The sequence below is a fragment of the Chionomys nivalis genome, chromosome 15 (assembly GCF_950005125.1).
Source record: "Chionomys nivalis chromosome 15, mChiNiv1.1, whole genome shotgun sequence".
In the NCBI taxonomy this organism is placed as follows: domain Eukaryota; kingdom Metazoa; phylum Chordata; class Mammalia; order Rodentia; family Cricetidae; genus Chionomys; species Chionomys nivalis.
Window position 1 is genome coordinate 52,379,536 of NC_080100.1, and position 18,250 is coordinate 52,397,785.

General features: G+C 42.7%; 2 protein-coding genes across 6 annotated transcripts in view; both read left to right on the forward strand.

The window, feature by feature from the left end:
* The window catches only part of Tent2 (terminal nucleotidyltransferase 2), a 54,620-nt gene extending 48,037 nt beyond the window's left edge, over window positions 1-6,583 (forward strand). For 3 of the 5 annotated variants that reach the window (XM_057789573.1, XM_057789575.1, XM_057789574.1), the window contains 3 exons: window positions 1,947-2,038; window positions 3,596-3,675; window positions 4,892-6,583. In XM_057789573.1, coding sequence (XP_057645556.1) covers window positions 1,947-2,038; window positions 3,596-3,675; window positions 4,892-4,966 — 247 coding nt within the window. In that variant the 3' untranslated portion in view covers window positions 4,967-6,583. The remainder of the gene's footprint in view (window positions 1-1,946; window positions 2,039-3,595; window positions 3,676-4,891) is intronic. The other 2 variants (XM_057789576.1, XM_057789577.1) reach the window with 1 other exon arrangement.
* A 1,510-nt stretch (window positions 6,584-8,093) lies between these two features.
* Window positions 8,094-18,250, forward strand: part of Cmya5 (cardiomyopathy associated 5) — a 99,859-nt gene continuing 89,702 nt past the window's right edge. The window contains exon 1 of the mRNA XM_057789579.1: window positions 8,094-8,309. Within this exon, the coding sequence (XP_057645562.1) occupies window positions 8,149-8,309 (161 nt within the window). The 5' untranslated portion in view covers window positions 8,094-8,148. The remainder of the gene's footprint in view (window positions 8,310-18,250) is intronic.

Here is an 18,250-nt window from a genome sequence, read left to right on the forward strand (position 1 = left end):
TGCATTCTCCTAAAACAAAACAAAGGAACTAATAAAGATGAATTAGTAAAAGTTACTTCCGGTTGTAGTTCCGCAAGCTATTATGCTGAAAAGGATGAGGCAGAAGGTTCACAAGTTTGAGGACTCGGGCTACAACTTTTAGCATCAGGTGTGGTGGGATATGCATGCGTTCCCAGTACACACAAGATGGAGGCAGGAGGATCAGAATTTCAAGAATGTTCCTGACTACATAGCTAGGCTGGGCTTTGTAAGACCTTGTCACAAAAACAAAACAAAAGAAGATCTTGAATGGTAAAGATTAAAGTTGGTTCAGTATGTAGTCATAACATTTTTTTTTTCATTCCATTGTTATTAAAGAAACTCTTAGAAGCATTTGTAGTAATAGAACAAAGTCCTCCCTTTCTTTTTGGAACTCAACTACAGTACTTGTGTTTGTTACATCTTACTGTAAACAACAACCAGTGTTAGAATGTCTCCACTGACAGTCCACTTACATGATGCATAGTTTAAAGAATGAAAACTCTTGTATATGATGTGTACATCTTGATGATGTATTTCCATGCTTAGTTGTCTTTCCCAATCTCCTTCCCTGGCCTGGGTTCAAACCCACGGCCTTGTTCATGCCAGGCAAACACTCTACTGCTGACATACCCCCTTGGTCCTTGATCTTTGGAGACAGGGTCTCTCTCTATCCCAGATTGGCTTTGAACTTGCAGTCTGCCTGCCTCTGCCTTTTGAATGCTGGGGTTAGAGGTGCATGCCACCATCTTAGGCTTTTTGCCCAGCCTTTGATCGAAGCAAGAATATAAAACTATGCTTGGAGGAAACTTTGCAATGATCAGACTTCACAAGCAGCAAATTATTTCTTACATATTTAAAATTGAAAATGAATTCTATTTCCAGAAACCTTCCATTTAGGACCCATGATTATGTCTTTAGCGATTTTTTTGATACATAGATCTTTCTTAGATTGCTATTATGATAGAGAAAGCCAAATATTGTTGATAAAAAGATTTCACCTCATCTTCAAATTTATTTTTTCTTGTATACCAGCTGAGTGGTCATGTACTGGAGTGTTCCTTGGAAAAAAGAAAAGTGTTGTTATTTATAGTAACTCAGAAATAAAAATAAATGTTTATAATCTTTAAAGAAACATGTAAAAGTGGATACTGCAGACAGAAGGCTTATATTCAAATATGTAAACAAAATTGTTGCACTCAAAATATTTTATTACTAGATGTGGGGTGTATATAGCTCAGTTGGTAAACTGCTTCCTAGGGTGCACAAAGCTCTAGGCTCTGTTCCCAGCCGCATAAATCGGCACTGGGAGATGGAGGTCAGAGGATCAGAAGTTTAGGGTCCTCTCAGGTACATAGCAAGTTAGGTAACCTGGGCTACATGAAACCTTGTCTTGGTACTGTTAACTACTGCTACTGCTTATATAATAAGAGAGAAAACATTAATTTTGTTTTCTTCCTTGCTTCTGCTAGCTGCTTTCAAAGATTTATCCTAATTCCTATAAGATGTAGCGAAAAATTACAGTGTTATCAGAAAAAGAAAACGCCACAAGATTACCTCACAACCAATGAAAAATTCTTATTGAAGTATGAGCAGTAGACAGTGTTTATGTGTTTTCCTTATTTGAACTTTAAAGAAACATTTTTGTACTATTTCCTTTGTTAGTAAATGTGTATTCAGTATCTAGTATATACTGAGGAACTAGCTGAACAGCTAAAGAAAGATCTCAGTGTCCTGGAACTTAACTCTACTTGGAGATGTATACAGAATCACACGTAATAAACATAAATACTAGACATGGAGAACTGGCGCTGAGGGGTGGAGCCAAGGTTTAGCGTTCTGTCAGGCAGTCAGGGTCAGCTGTCCAGCTGATGGAATTAAGGAGAAATTAGGAAAGCAGTCAGTTCTATTCTGTTTTCTTCTTTTAGCTGGAACACTCAGATGATTTCAGTTCGTGAAGCCAAAGCCATCCCAAGGCCTGATGACATTGAATGGAGAAATAAATATATCTGTGTTGAAGGTAGGTTTCCCCTGACCACTGTCTGCCAACGAATTATCATCATGGTACTAATTCCAACTTTTATTTCTGCTAAAATATCTATTTATGTTCTGAGGTGATTTATATGGTTACCTTTACATTTTTAATTTGGAAAAGCATTTAGAGTTCCTTAGTTATGAGAAATACTAAATGTGAATTTGAGCATTGTAGTTGGTATGATTTGAGCAATTCATGCATTCTTCATACTGTAGTTGATTGAAACTATATAATTCACACATACACACACACCTGCTAAAACATACAAAATTAAGAGTTAAGAATTATGGGCCTGCTTAGATTTTATGACTAAGGTGAACATCTCCATCATATTTCTTTGCTTTCTTCAGGTTTTCTTTCTTAGCTACTTTTCTTTTCAGCAATCTCTTTGAGTTTTGGCTCTCATTCTTCCCTTTTAGCTTTAAGGCATGTGTAAGACTTGTTTTTGAAAAACAAAACCAAACTTCATGTGATCTGTATGTCCCATCCATTCTGCTTTGTCTCTCTGTGACCTCTTCTGCTGTGTACTATGGGTGAGGGGTACACAGGTTGAGGCATAGACTCCTGTCTTCTCTGCTTGGAATTCTTTTTCTCTCTTCAATGCTAGAGTTCTCAGTGGATCTCCTGCTAAGCATCTATTCGTATCATAGTGTGCTGCACACTGCCCTCCGTTCTCTTCAGTGTTCTCAATCTGTGGGTTGCGACCATCAGAAAACACAGATATTTATGATTCATAATAGTAGCAAGATTACAGTTATAAAGTTGCGACAAAAATAATTTTATGGTTGCGATCACCACAACATGAGGAACTGTATTAAAGGGTGGCAGAATTAGGAAGGTGAGAACCACTGCTCTACTTAAAGGCTCCTGACCTTTTCTATCCTGGACAAGATCACTTAAAATTAAAATTGAGTTTAAGCTTATCCTTCTATAACACCTGACATTGTGCCCCCTCTTAAATACAGTGCTATATTCTTTTTTTTTTAAGATTTTTTATTTATTATGTATATAGGTTTCTTCCTTCATGTATCCTGCAGTACAGAAGAGGACACCAGATCTTATTACAGATGGTTGTGAGCCACCATATGGTTGCTGGGAATTGAACTCAGGACCTCTGGAAGAGCAGCCAGTGCTCTATTCCTCTGAGCCATCTCTCCAGCCACCACAGTGCTATATTCTTTATGTAACTTTTGATTCTGCTAAATATACGTCCTTGACCGTCTGTTAATCCTTAGAGATCTTATCAACTCAGTTACTCCTCTGATCATTTTTTGTCATTCCTCTGACTTGACTTCCACCTACCTTACCAGACAGCTCATAACTAGATCGTGTGTGTGTGTTTGTGTGCATACACATCTAGTAAAAATACTAGGCTAAGCCATATGATATACCGGTAGTTTCATATAACTGAACCTAATGTAAAGTGTTCTTGGACTGGGATATATGCCTGGCATATATGAGGTCCTAAGTTTGATCCCTGGTGCTGGGAAAAATGAAAAGCCCATTGTACTAATCTTTTTACCTGTGTATTTCATTATGCAGAACCCTTTGATGGAACTAATACCGCCAGAGCTGTGCATGAAAAGCAGAAGTTTGATATGATCAAGGATCAGTTTTTAAAGGTAAACAGTGTATCATGTTGACCCTAAAGATGTTAGTGGACTAGTGTGTTTTAAAAATGAAAAAAAAAGTTAGAATACAGCCACTAATGTGACAGAAAAGAAGAGGGTAGTGTCACTTGAACTTAGAGGCACTTTTCCTCCAGAGAGAGCTAGGGAGCTTATTAAACTCAACAGATGATGAAATAAAACTCAGAGGACGCTTTTATTAAAATATCGGGGCATTTATTAAAGAGAAGGATTTGATGTGTGACTTGTACCCTCTTTTCCTTTTCCTGCTACTTTCACTATGACATTTTATCTTTGATATGTTTTGTGTTTGTGTCCACAATGTTAATTTATTCATCAGTAGCTTTGCTAAATGAGCTACCAGTTGGCAATGACTGGCAGTGTGGAAATGCATTGATAGACATATGTAAGTTCAAGTGATACACTCTTTTCCTGTCACACTAGTGGCTTTACTCGTCTAAGTTTAGGAAGGAAAGGTTCAAAGGTCAGAGAAGTGAAGCTACTTTAGAGATACTGTTTTCATTATTCGGATAGACAGGCAGACTTTGATGTAATTAAAATGCAAGCAGTGTGCTGCAGACTCTCTTCAGACTAGTTCTTCCTCACAACAAGCAAAGTGGAGCATAGTTTTCCTGTTGTTCACTTGTTCTTTAGCAGTGGGTGAGCTTCTTTTAGAATGATTTAGCAGTAAAACCAATACCATTAGATACTTGGACACTTAATGTTTTCATAAAATTGTGACCTGAACTTTTAGCATGAATAAGAATTGCAGTATCTTTTATGAATGCTTTCACTGGTTCCCAGGTGCTTGCACAAAATTTTACATTTACTCTTGCCTTCTTTTAAAATACTGATTTTCGCTTTAAAAAAGCTACAAAACAGTCATTTTCCCCTTAAATTCAAATTGAATACTTTGCTATCTTAGATGAAATAATTTAATCTGTAAGTTATGTTATTATTGTCACTTGGAGCTTTTTCGCCAACTGTGTGCCCATTTTTTAAAAAATCATTGCATAGAATATTAAATAATTGTTTCTTTTTTGGTGATTAATAACATACCTTGGGAAATAAAAATAAGAAAAAAAATCTAAATGTATACATAGAAAGAACCACTACTAATATTCTTTTAAATTTTTCAAAATCAGTCTTTTGTTCTGTATATAGTTTGTATTTTAAGATTGATTTTTTAATTTATTTTTTCCTTTCCTAGTCATGGCAAAGATTGAAAAACAAGAGAGATCTCAACAGTGTTCTGCCTTTGAGAGCTGCTACCCTGAAGAGATAGCTGCCCTCTAATTCTTAAACTCTTCCAAGAAATAAAGAACAATAGTTACATCACAATGCATTTGTTTACCTCCATCATGGTTTATTTTTAATCTTGTTCTTGTTTTTGTTTTATTTTTAAAAGGACATACTTATATAAAGATTACATATTTTATTATGACATTTCCTAATAAACTCTTTGATTTAAAAATGTATTTTTGAAAATGTTTACATTGATGATTAGTAGTATTATGGCATGACTTTTCGGCATAAAATATATTTTGAGAAATTACCTGAACTAATAAGGTTTTGATATAATTTTAAGTAATTGTACCACATGCAAATGAAGAACCATGTGGAATTTTGCAAAGGATCTAAGTAATACATATTTACAGTGTAACCGGCAGAAGACAGTTGTTTAACTCAGTTCTAGTCAAGGGAAGATTCAAGTCAGTTATTCAGTTACTTGAAGCAAATGAAATCTTTCATTCAGTGAAGTCACTGGAGTCTTGAAATACTGGACAATTGCCTTAAGTCTCCACTTGACTCTGGGACAGCCTGTCTTTGTCCTGTGTCTGTCTTCGTGTTTCATTAGCACTTCACACCTCGCTTTGATCCACTCCGGGGGTTACAGGACCACTAGCAGCAGTTGGTGACCTGCTAATGGACTGTCACTTTGGAGAGACAGCGTTTCCTATGCTTTCTGATAGCATAGTGCAGTGTACACTGTTGCTTTACCTCTGTTTTCCTGATCTTTTTCCTCATGATAGAAAATTGAACATCAAAGTTAAGATTATATCCTATTTGTAGAATCGGATTTCTGTGGATTATAATCTAAACTGGAATTTTTAGGCAGTAAGCCACTATAAAGTGTTTTAGATAAGACAGTAAAATTATAAATAAAAGTTTAATGTTTATACAAAAATCTTTTTTAGTATTTCTTTTCCACACAAAAGTAGTAGCTTCAGATACAAGCTATTCTGTTTATTAAGATTGTTTTTAGTTCATGTAAATATTTGTAAATTGGTCAGTACCTGTAAATTTAAATATAAAAAGTAATCTTGAAAGCAGTTTTAACTTTTTCAAAGATTGCAGACTTCTTGTAGGCCTATGGTGGTACAGTTTGTACCACGGAACTATTTTTTGCAGACCATTTAAAAAACTAAAATATTTGCTTTCTTTGACTTATAAAGGGTGCGTATTTTCTTTTCTTTAAGTTTAAATTTTTGTATGCTGTCAAATGGAATAAAGTTTATATCTGGAAATTTTTGAGGTGTAATTTTTCTGTGAAAGTCATTGGTTTTGTAATAAGATTGAGGCTGTAATTATCTGAACTGGTCTGAATCCAATTCTGTGGTTAAGCCCGTCAGCCACTGTATTTCTCTGGCTTTATTGGGAATAAACTTTCAAAGTGAGTCAGTTTTTTAGATTACTTATCTGTAGTACTTTTGATGCAATTAAGCGTTTTATATATGAATTCTTTTTCTGGGAACTATTCCTGAGATTTACTGCATGCTGTGCAGCTCCTTCTCAGAATGTATTGAGTATGATGGTTAAGGGGACTCGGTACTGTTTGTAAATAGTGGTCGCTTAGGGACGGTGTTCTGCTTCACAGCTTCATGATGTTAATAAAGCCTCAGAGTTACCCACAGTGTGGACTCCTGCATTGCCACCTGTTCTCGTTTTCTGTGGCCCCACCCTACTCCTTTTGAGCCAATTTGTTGTTAACAAATTGGCCAAAAAGCTGATACATTGTATCCTGGAACTAATGGGTCAGCACCTAAGATCATGTACTGGTAACAGTCCAGATTTATCAGGTAAGTGGGCTGTTAATATATGAGACTTTTTAAAAAATTATTTTCTGTGCTGGGGATTGAACTCAGCTCATCCTTGCTAGGCAAGTGCACTACCCATTGAGCTAATATCCTCAGCAGGAGACAAATTATTTAATTTTGTATGAATACTACATTTTATTTTGTGTGGATTGCTCCATTTCTGTATGCTTGTATGTATTATTAAAGTATTGTTAGTGTTAAAAGTGTGGGCTTTATAAATAGTTCTGTTTAGGGTTATTTAAAATAGGTTCTTAGTGGTTTAAAAAAAAGCCTGCCGCTCTGTCCCTTAGTCCACAGGCTCACTGTGCAGCATACAGGCTGCTGTAGCTGGAGAATACCTCTATACCCGTCTCCTTTACAAACTAAACTGTGACTTGAATCTGCTATGATTAAAAATAAATGTTTGGAGTTCTAGCCCAAAAGTCCTTCTTAGAAAGGAATACTTTCCTGCCTATTGTACTACTACATAGGTCTGGCCTTTTTAGAAGCATTCATTACATACCGTGGTTTGCCCTAGGTCAGCCCAGTAACTTCGGAAGAACTGGGTGGTGGGACAAAGAGCATAAACATGGGTATCAGCATACTTAGTAGGCGCTTTGAGTTCCTGGAGAGGAGCAGTGAGTTGGGACTTGGGCATTACTTGACTAAGTAAATAGGCGGGCTTTTCAGGCAGAAGGCGTTCTATTTGATATGGTGTAAATACCTGATTTCTGAAAGTGGATTAGTCAGGATTTCATCTCGGAGAATCTTAGGCTTTAGTCCTAGAGCTATGCTGAGAGGTTTAGCACTGGCTTTACTGGCTCCAATGAGTCTTTGCTTAGTGTGGATCTAAGATAGAGGTTCTGTGAACACTTGGGCCTGATATTGTATCCACTAGCAAGTCTATCTAGCAAGTTCCCTATTGTCACCGTACTAGCAGTGAGACCTTAAACTATCTACAAGCTGGCACCATGTCTATCAAGAATAAGGGAAGCAAGTTCCAGGCAGCGTGCTGCCTCCTTTGGCATAAAAGAACCATCCAGCAGCTCTGCTGAAGTGTAAAACCCGCCAGATCACTGGATGGAAGGTTGGGCTAGCAGGTCGCTTGACGCCCAGGTGCAGCCCTCAGCACTGCAATCTGCCCTGTTCCCAAGGTCTGCCAGAATGGGCGGAACAGTTGGCAAGGGACTGGTACCAAGGATAGCTAAGCCGGGCCCCAGAAGCTCAGTGGCGAAACTTTCTTGACGCCTTCTATTTAAAGGCCTGGGGCGCCCCCGCCCTGCGTGCCGGGAATCCGAGCAGCCTTGCGGGCCCCGGCAAAGTGCAGTCAGAGGGAGAACACCGGGCGCGGGTGGCGTGGGTTGCTCTGACTCCGGCCGGGACAGGCGCGATGGCGAGCGGTGACAACAGACACGCTGCTGAGGGCTTCCTCCGCTGGGGTGCAGAAGAGGAGTCGACCCAGGAACTGGAGACGGAGGAGTCGTCGGAGGGCGAGAATGAAGAGGAGGGAGAAAATGAAGAGGCCGAGTCGGAGGAGGAGCCCGACGCCAGGTAGCCTGAGCCTGTTGTGCTGGGTCCGGGGCATCGCCCAGAGCCTGGCAAAGCTGCCCACCCCACAGGTGTCTCGTTGGACCGCTGGCAGCCCCCGGGGCCTTTTCCTTTCTCTTTACAACCTCAGGAGTTCATTTCCCTGGAGCCAAGCTCTGGGGTTCGCCGCCTTCTTTAAAAACTTGAAGGTGTAAGGTTCTTGCTGTCAGCTGGAGTGACAGGTCCGCCTGCAGCAAAGTTCACAGTCGGCCCCCACCCCCACCCCCGCCTCCCAGCTCCTTGTGACTTGCTCATTTATTCTTGGAGACTTACTTGGGGTTCTGCCTAACCGCAAAAACTGTGCTGGAATGCTTGCCGCTGGCTCCCCGCTCCTGATCAATCTTGCCTGCCTGAGTGTGGGGAAGGATCTTGAGGCAGAGAAAGCTCTGTCTATTACCTTCAAACGTATGGCGGCCTCCTGGAATTCTAGCACTGGGCTAGTTTGCTGTATTTGTTTATGCAAACTAGCTAGTTGCTAGTTTGTATATGCGAACACCCCATACATTTCTTAGAGGAAAGAATCGTGAAGGCCAGGTGTGATGACCCACCCCTGTGATTCCAATAATAGAAAGGCAGAAGCAGGAACGCCATGATTTTAAGGCTGGCTGGTCTGTAATGAGAGATATTTCAGCAACTTCTGTCCTAAGAATCGTTCTGGTCCTAAATATCTACTTATCAATAAGCTGAATGAAATTAAGTAATACTATATTTTTAAAAAATGGGACTCTCCATTTTGAGCCTTTTCATGCAGGCCTAAAATGAGAATAGTGGTGTGCGTGTCAGTCAGTGATAGCTCTTGCTAGGTGCTCCTATCAGAAGACCTGGGGGCGGGGCAAGTGAATGTGTACCATTTCAGAATGGCGCACTCAGGCCAGAAGAGCTGAAACTGAAGTAGCCCAAGAGTGGCCCAGGAGGCTGGGGAGGTGGCTCAGCTGGTAAAGTGTTTGCCTTGTATGCACAGGGGCAAAGTTCAATCCCCAGTACCTATGTTCAATCCCAAGCTCTGATAAAAATCCCAACATGGTGGCTCGTGCTTGTAATCTCCATGTTAGGGAGATGGAAACAGAATCCCTGGGGCTCACTGTCCAGTCAACCTCATCTAGTTAGTGAGTTCCAGGACAGTAACAGCAGCCAGACTGTCTTAAAAAAAAAAAGAAGAAGAAGAAAAAGAAAAGAAAGGTAATGTGTATGTTGCAAGCAAGAAGGTTTTTACTTGTAGTTAGCATGACAAAAGTTATATTATGCCGAAGGTCATCACACAAGGGTCACACAAGATTCCCAATTACAGTCCTAAGCCTATCTCCCCAAGGCTGCTCGCCTGTGTGATGTATCTTAGCTGAAGGTCAGGTCCAGTCTAACAGAAGTCTCTGATTTGAGGGTCAGGACCCTGGTCACTCCAGATGTTCAGAGCAAAGCATTGCTCTTGGTCTCTGCTTAAATACTGTCCAGTGGGTGTCATGAAGTCTAGGACTATGTCTGGTTATCGTGAGTGAGTGATGTCACTGGGTTCTGTTTTTCAGGGTGTAGTGGGGTAAGAATAAGCCATTCTTACATGTCTAAAAGGCGTTTTGTTTTGTTTGCACTATGCTCATTACATTGACTGTGAGGAGTAAGTCTCCACGTGCATATACACGTGTACACATAGTACTCCACATGCATATACATGTAATCCCGTGTGTACACGTAGCATGACACTGATGAGGTAAAATAGTCAGTTGGAAATCTTGAATCATGGGCTACATGCTTACCAAGCAGCTTCTGCTTTCAAGAACTTTGAGGGAAAAGAGAGAAATCATGAGGAGTATCTGACTGCATGCTAAAGAAGTTAGACTTCGAGTAGAGAATAAAGCATGGTGTCTTAGGGTTTTTATTGCTGCAACAAAAGACCATGACCAAAAAGCAAGTTGGGGAGGAAAGGGCTGGCTCGGCTTACACTTCAGCATTGCTGTTCATCACTGAAGGGGTCAGGACAGGAACTCAAACAGGGCAGGAACCTGGAGGCAGGAGCTGATGCAGAGGCCATGGAGGGGTGCCGCTTTCAGGCCTGCTTCCCCTGGCTTACTCGGTCTGCTTTCTTACAGAACCCAGGAGCACCAGCCCAGGTGTCCCCACCCACCATGGGCTGGATCCTCCCTCATGGATAACTAATTAGGAAAATTCCTTATAGCTGGATCTCTCTCTCTCTCTCTTTTTTTTGCACACCTTATTAATTATTTAATTCATTTTCTATGGCCAATAAAATCCTTCTCATGCTTATTACATAAATCAACATATTAGTCTCTGCCTCTTTGGTTTATTTCTTTAGGCAGTTCATAGATTCTATGTTTTTGTCATTTTCTTGATATTTTGCTTTAATGTATATGGAAACCTAAAATATCTGAGATGATCGCACTGTACACACCGACACTTACAGAATCTAAACCTTTGTGTGATTGTGATTGGTAATTTTTCTGACATACTCAGACCAGTAAAGGTCCGAGCTAAAAGGCAAACTCAACTCACACCTCAAATCTCTGCAAAATATGCTGTCCTGATTATATTTATTTGTTTTTTTTTAATTGTTTTTATTGAGCTATAATTTTTCTCCACTTCTCCCCCTTCCTCTTCCTCCCATTCTACTTTCTCTTGAACCCCATGCTCCCAGTTTACTCAGGAGATCTTATCTTTTTCTCCTTCCTATGTAGCTCCGTGTATGTCTGTGTCTCTTAGAGTTCTCTTTGTTGTCTAGGTTCTCAGGTTGTGGACTGTAGGTTGGTTTTGTTGTAGTTGTTGTTGTTGCTTTATGTCTAGAAACCACTTATGAGTGAGTAAATATATCTGTCTTTCTGGGTTTGGGTTACCTCACTCAATATGGTTTTTTTTTCTAGATTCATCCATTTACATGCAAATTTCAAGATGTTATTTTTTTTTTTGCCGTACAGCTAGATCTCATGGAAGCATTTTCTCAATGGAGTCTCCTTCCTCTCTGATGACTCTAGCTTGAGTCAAGTGGACACACAAAACCAGGCAGTGCACATGAGTACGGTGGAAGGTCAGAAGGGAGGGTAGAGCTTCTAGAATCATGGAGTACTGGCCACAGGCCAGATTTCGGAAGATGGGCAGGAGACGCATAAAGGAAGGGAGTACAGAGACAGTGCCGAAGAGAAAGGAAGGAGATCAACAACCCCCAGGCAGGAAGAGGAGACACTCTTCACTGTGACTCAGGGTGCTCAGATTCTTGCCCAGCCATTATTTTCTGAAGCAACAAGAAGCTCATTTACATTACAATGTGGCTATGGAGAGTTCAAATAGCCAAGAGCTAAGACCTTCAGGCAAGATTATAATTCATCTTTTCTTGGAAAAGAGCCTCTCCCATTGTTCCGAGTTTATTTTTAATCTCAGTTGAAATAGTTTTCTATGCCAAACAACAACCAACAAACTACCCCCACCTAAAACAAGGACTCAGCACAATTCTGTAGTATCTGGGACTGGGGCTGTCATCTGGGGATAGTGGCGTTGAGTGTGTACCAGGGGTGGGAATGGGTGAGGGAGAGGAAAGGGGTGAGGAAGGAAGAGGTGTAGAGAAAAACAGAGATTATAATTCATCTGAGGTAGACTGCAGCTGTCCTGACTGTAGATGCTAAAGCAGACACTGTTAAGGAAACAAGTCAGAATAAGCGGAGGGGACTAAAACAGGTGGTGATGGAGATGGAGACCTGGAAAAACACCCATTTTTGAGGGGTTTTTTGTTTTTGTTTTATTTAGAGACAGGGTTTCTCTGTAGCTTTGGAGCCTATACTGAAACTAGCTCTTGTAGACCAAACTGCCTCGAACTCACAAAGATCCACCTGCCTCTGCCTCCTGAGTGCTGGGATTAAAGGCATGCGCCACCACCACCCAGCAACGACCTAACTTCTAAACAGGATTTGAGAGAACAGACTCCTTTCAGAGAGCAGATCCCTAACAGGCAGACTGGGCAGGCAGACACCAGCAGAGTTTCTCTGAGGGAGTCAGCAGAAAGAAATGTGATTGCTAGAACATGGACCACGCTGGGCTAACAGAAAGGGGTGGGGAGCTCTTTCTCACCTCACTGTGGTCAGGAATCAATCCACCTCACTGTGTGTAAGTCTAGAAGTTCTTTGCTCCCCTGAGAATGGAAATGAGGATTTGGAATAGGTGCTAAGAGATGGAAGGTGAGACTCACCTGTGCTTCTTTGGACTCCTGCACAGAAGTGAATGCATAGCACATGGTATCATATAAAAAGCCTTTACTATTAAAACTGCAAACAAACTGTAATCTAAATGCTCTCTTTACCCTCCCAGGTATGATATGTAGAATTACTTACCTTTATGGTTGAAAAAATATCCCTTCCAGTGACAAAATGATTTTGGAGTTCAGAAAGCTCATCCTCAGCATTTCAAGAGCCAATTGTTTTCCTGGTTTCTGCTTGCTGTCTCTCACGTTAGGCATGAGTGGGCCATACTGCTGGCCCCAAGTCAGTTCTACTTCCTAGTTATAAGACTCCTGAGGAATAAATCAACTGAGAACGTGTGAGAGCACACCTGGCGCCCAGAGCTCCCAGCGACTTTTAGTTTCTCACCAGCCTTCAGATAGGGCATCATCAGGAGCAAACCCTGCTTTGGCCTGCCATTCACTAGAGGGGGGAGGAGATGGTACAGGCCGAGCAGAGGCTCTGTCCCAGCGGAGGGTATCTATAGATATTTGTGGAGAGCCAGGGATTGTGACACCTGTCACAGACAAAGTAATCAAGAATTTACTGCTGTCCTCAAGGAACGCACGTTTGGATAAAGTGACAGAAAACCACAGTTATGTTATTAGCCATCAAAAGGATTGAAGGGAAAGTTCTCTTTGAAGCCTCCCAAAGAGTGGAGAGAATCCTAGGCTCCATCTTAGCAGGAGGGACTTGAGAAGCAGCACCCCTGGGAGAGGACTTTGGAATGAGGTGTCCCAGAAGGCTGGCATTTCATGCTTATGAGAAGAAAATTGTGTTGCCAACATCTTATCTAAGATCATCCGCCAAAGCAAATTTGTAAAACCTCCAGATCTTAGAGCCAGGAGAGGCCATAGGAACATCTGTTCTTGGCTAGTCATCTTACAGATTCAGAAACCTAGTGTCAAGGGACAATTTTTCAAAGTGGAACCGCTTTTCCCGGGTAGAACTTGGACCAGATCGCAGGTGTGTGGATCCCAGCCTAATGCTCACCAGTTCGTTCCATCTGCAGTCAGCTCCACCGTTGGACTGACTCCCACAGTGTACCAGGTACTTCCTAGGCCCAAGCGAAGAAGCCACGAGTAGAGAAAACAAAGTGCACAGCTCTTGAAATGGGCTTTCCAAAATGAGCAAACAGATAATATATAATGTCCCAGCTGGAGGTGCGTTCTCTGGGGATCAACGCAGCAGGAGAATGGTGGTGTGTTTGGGATAGGATGGTGACTATAAGGTCCTCTGCCAGACCACATCTGAGCAGAGCCTGCAGGAACGTGTCTTTGGCAAGAGGAAGAGTAGGTGCAATGGCACTGGGGTGGGGATGTGTGGCTGGCATAGGAGCACAGGAGATGAGGCTGCGGGAGCGGCGTGAGCAAAGAGGAGGTCAAGGGTGAGTGCGAGAAACCCAGGCTGTGGATTTGAGGCTGCGGAGATGGATCTGAGGCTGGGGAGATGGCTCCATAGGCTCAGCGCTTGTCAGGAGAGTGTGAGGAGTGGGTTGGGCTTTCCAGCATGCATCCATGGCCTTCCTGTAATTTCAGTGCTCACAAGATGAGACCCGGAGTCCCTGGGGCAAGCTGGCTAGCTAGACTAGCCAAATCTTGGAGCTCCAGGCTCAAGTGGAATATTCTGCTTTAACGAATACGGACTTCTGGCTTCTCCCCGAACACATATGTGCAACCAACGCCCCCCCCACACACACACAGACCACCCCCACCACCGCCACCACATCCTCACTCCACACATACCCCAGGTGGCGGCCAGGACTTAGGTTTTATTCTCTGTAAAACTAAAAAGCTGTGTTCTCTCTATCGTGCAATTCGGGAGTCAAAACAAAGCATTTTTAGAAGCAGTGATTGCAGCAAATTCCTTAAAGACTAAACACCAGTGGGATCACATTGTCTTTCGTCTGAATTCTTAGAACACACGCCAGGCACAAGCACTGCTCTAAATGTGTCAAGCCCACAGTCCCCTGTATGCAGAGAGAAGTGACAATACACGCAGTTTTCTTTTGTTTTTGCTGGTTTCTGACTGAGGCCGTTACTTCCGGCCTTTCCCACGATCACCCAGGAGCCTTTGGTTCTTTTTGTTTTACAGCAGCTTCTTTGGGTCAAGGTTAATTTTCTCTATGTAAGCACGGGGTGGTGGGGGTGGGCTTTTACAGTAGTGCCTTCCAAAGGGGCGTTAGTAGGCCGTGTAGAACACGCTAGTCTGGACCGAGAGCATTATGCTTCCTAAGGGCCCTCCGCTCAGGGAAGCAAGCTTTCGGGAGATGGAGGTCAGCGCTGCAGGGCACTCTGTGTCCCACGTCTATCTGTGTGGTGTCTCTCACGGGTTTGCTGTCCAGGGTGTTCTGACAAGTGTGTCATTCGAGCTAGTCCTCTTCTGAGGTCAGTGGAGAGCGCTGGGGGTGGAGGTGCCCGGCTGCCTAGGATGCCAGAGGCTGATGGAGGACAAAACCGAGGCCCTTGGAACCAGAATTCTAGGCACTGCTGAAGTGCTGGCTGCATGGCTGTCATATGCCCTTGGTGAGACTTTGAACAGCGACGAAAATGCAAGAATTGCAATGAACTTGTTTTCCTGGAAACAGCAAACCTGCCAAAGTGCAGGACATGTCGAAAGCAGCACTGGCAGGAACCTTATGCTGCCTGGCTGTTATGAGCGAGGACTTAGGGAAAGCAGGGGACCACTCAGACATTGGGACAAAATCCTTCTTCCATGTCAGGATATGTAGAGTCAGTTGCAAGAGACTAGCTGCGATCTGTGTGGATGAAGAGAATCTTCCGTGTAGTCTAGCGTCAACCAATGGAAATACAATGCCAACCACACAAAAAATTTAGCTCCTTTTTTTCTTTTTCTTTTCTTTTCCTTTCCTTTCTTTTCTTTTTCCAAGACAGGATTTCTCTGCATAACAATCCTGGCTTTCTTGGAAGTTGCTCTGTAGACCAAGCTGGTTTCAAACTCACAGAGATCTACCTTCCTCTGCCTCCCTAGTGCTGGGATTAAAGGCATGTATCACCACCACCCAGCCATTTAAGTAGCCACTAAAGTTTAGACAAAGAAACAAAAGGAAGTAATTTTAACAATGTATTTTGTTTAATTCAGTAGTCAAGGTCCTATTTGTAATGGACATTTGTAAAATGCAGTCATTAGGTTTACATTATCTTGTACTATGTCTTAAAAAGCTGGTCATGCTTTACTTTAGAGAAGGTCTCCGTTGTCCTTCCCTCTCCACACACATTTCTAGGGCTCTGTATCCACATCGAGGAGGGGCAACCACACAAAACACTGACAGCATGTAGAGATTATCTAGCTTCAGAGACTCCCTGGGACAACTGCTTCACTGATAATGAGTTCAGAGGATATGCCAGAGCCCATGCCAGCTATCAGGGACATTAAAATGATAGCGTCGAGGAGTTCCCAGTCTGGGCGTGGGGGTGGAGGACCAGTGACCTTCAACACAATGCCGGATTCATTACACAGAGGTAGTTGCTCGTCAAAGAATAGGTAAAGAGGCTCGTCTCCTAAACTAGTTAGAAAGGGTTGGTAGCGCCACACCAGCTAATGAGAAAGATCAACCAAACATGATGGGCAGCTCGATACACCTCAATTCCCACTCCCGCCTCTTGGGCAGCTGCGGATCGCTGGAGTAAACTTTATATCCTCGGGTAGCCCAGGGTTGAGAATATTTGTTGATCGAGCGAATGCGTAAGTGGATGAGGGAGTGGATGTTATTGGGATACTGAAGTTGGATCAGGGAGAATATTGCCGGTTTCTGACCACTTGTTGAGCCAGGGATTGAGAACGATCCGTGACTCCCGATCCAGTTGGGAGGGGGCGTGATAGGTCCTAAAGGACTCTTCGGTTCTGTTGTCTGCAGGGAACATCCACGTCTTCTGTGACCCGTCCCAAAGCTGCCCCTAGACCACTGACTCTCAACCTGTAGTCGGTGACTCCTTTAGGGGATCACCTATCAGATGTCCTGCACATCAGATATTTGTATTATGATTCATAACAGGAGCACAATTACAGTTGTGAAGTAGCAATGCTATAATTTTATGGTTGGTGGGGCTCACCACAGCATGAAGAACGATAGTTCAACCGTGTGCAGCATTAGGAAGGTTAAGAACCACGGCCCTAGACTAATCTATCAGCCAGATCACAGATGAGGGATAAGAATAACTTTTTCTTTTCGTTCAGAGGAGAACTCTCTGTTAAGCCAACTGGAATGTCTTCAGTTCAAAAGTTCAACCGGTTGATCGGGTAAAGTTCAATACCTGTGGGAAGATGGATCAACACTGCTCTGTCTACCAAGCTAACCCTTAAGACCCATCCCCCCAGACCTCCTAGGCCTCATTTGCATGAGCTGTCTTTTTTTTTTTTTGGATTTTCTTTTTTTTATTAATTAATTTATTTAATTATTAAAGATTTCTGCCTCTTCCCCGCCACCACCTCCCAATCCCTCCCCCTCCCCCAATCAAGTCTTCCTTCCTCCTCAGCCCAAAGAGCAAGCAGGTTTCTCTGCCTGTGGGAGGTCCAAGGACCACCCACCTCCATCCAGGTCTATTAAGGTGAGCATCCAAACTACCTGGGCTCCCACAAAGCCATTACATGCAATAGGATCAAGAACCCATTGCCATTGTTCTTCAGTTCTCAGTAGTCCTCATTGTCCGTTATGTTCAGCGAGACCGGTTTTGTCCCATGCTTTTTCAGACCCCGGCCAGCTGGCCTTGGTGAGTTCCCGATAGAACATCCCCATTGCCTCAGTGTGTGGGTGCACCCCTCGCAGTCCTGAGTTCCTTGCTCGTGCTCACTCTCCTTCTGCTCCTCCTTTGGATCGTGAGACTTCAGTCCAGTGCTCCAATGTTGGTCTCTGTCTCTGTCTTCTTTCATCGCCTGATGAAGGTTAATATTCAGGGGGATGCTTATATGTTTTTCTTTGGGTTCACCTTCTTATTTAGCTTCTCTAGAATCACGAATTATAGTCATAAATAAAGGACATTGAGACTATAATTCGTGATTCTAGAGAAGCTAAATAAGAAGGTGCATGAGCTGTCTTTAAGAAAACCCTCGTAGCCGGGCGGTGGCGGCGCACGCCTTTAATCCCAGCACTCGGGAGGCAGAGGCAGGCGGATCTCTGTGAGTTCGAGGCCAGCCTGGTCTACAAGAGCTAGTTCCAGGACAGGCTCCAAAGCCACAGAGAAACCCTGTCTCGAAAAACCAAAAAAAAAAAAAAAAAAAAGAAAACCCTCGTGCTAAAAGTCACTCATCATTTGGTACCCCAAGTATTTCTAATTTTTACTTGCAAATTTAAAAACTTAAGGCATGTGCACTCACCACGGATTCCCTCCTAGTGATTGCCCTCACTAGGACACTTAGAATTGCTGATTTGTATGTAAAATAGTCCCCTCCCCTTGCTGAAAAGAACCCATAGTTAGTGAAAATCTTTATCCTTCCGCAGTGTTTACTGGGGGTCAACTCTGTGCCAGGCACAGAAACACGGAGTGAGCAAGAGGCAACGTTTCTAAAACATCTACTCTAGACCCTGGAGGGGTAGATAGGTGGCTGTCCCCGAAGTCACTGGACGGTCCTAGGAAGCTGAGATACTGGTCTGAACCCGTCCTGGTTTTCTCTAAGTCTCTGGTCCCTACTACCTATCCTTCTCCCTCCACCCACAGCAAAAGATGGTCACTGTTT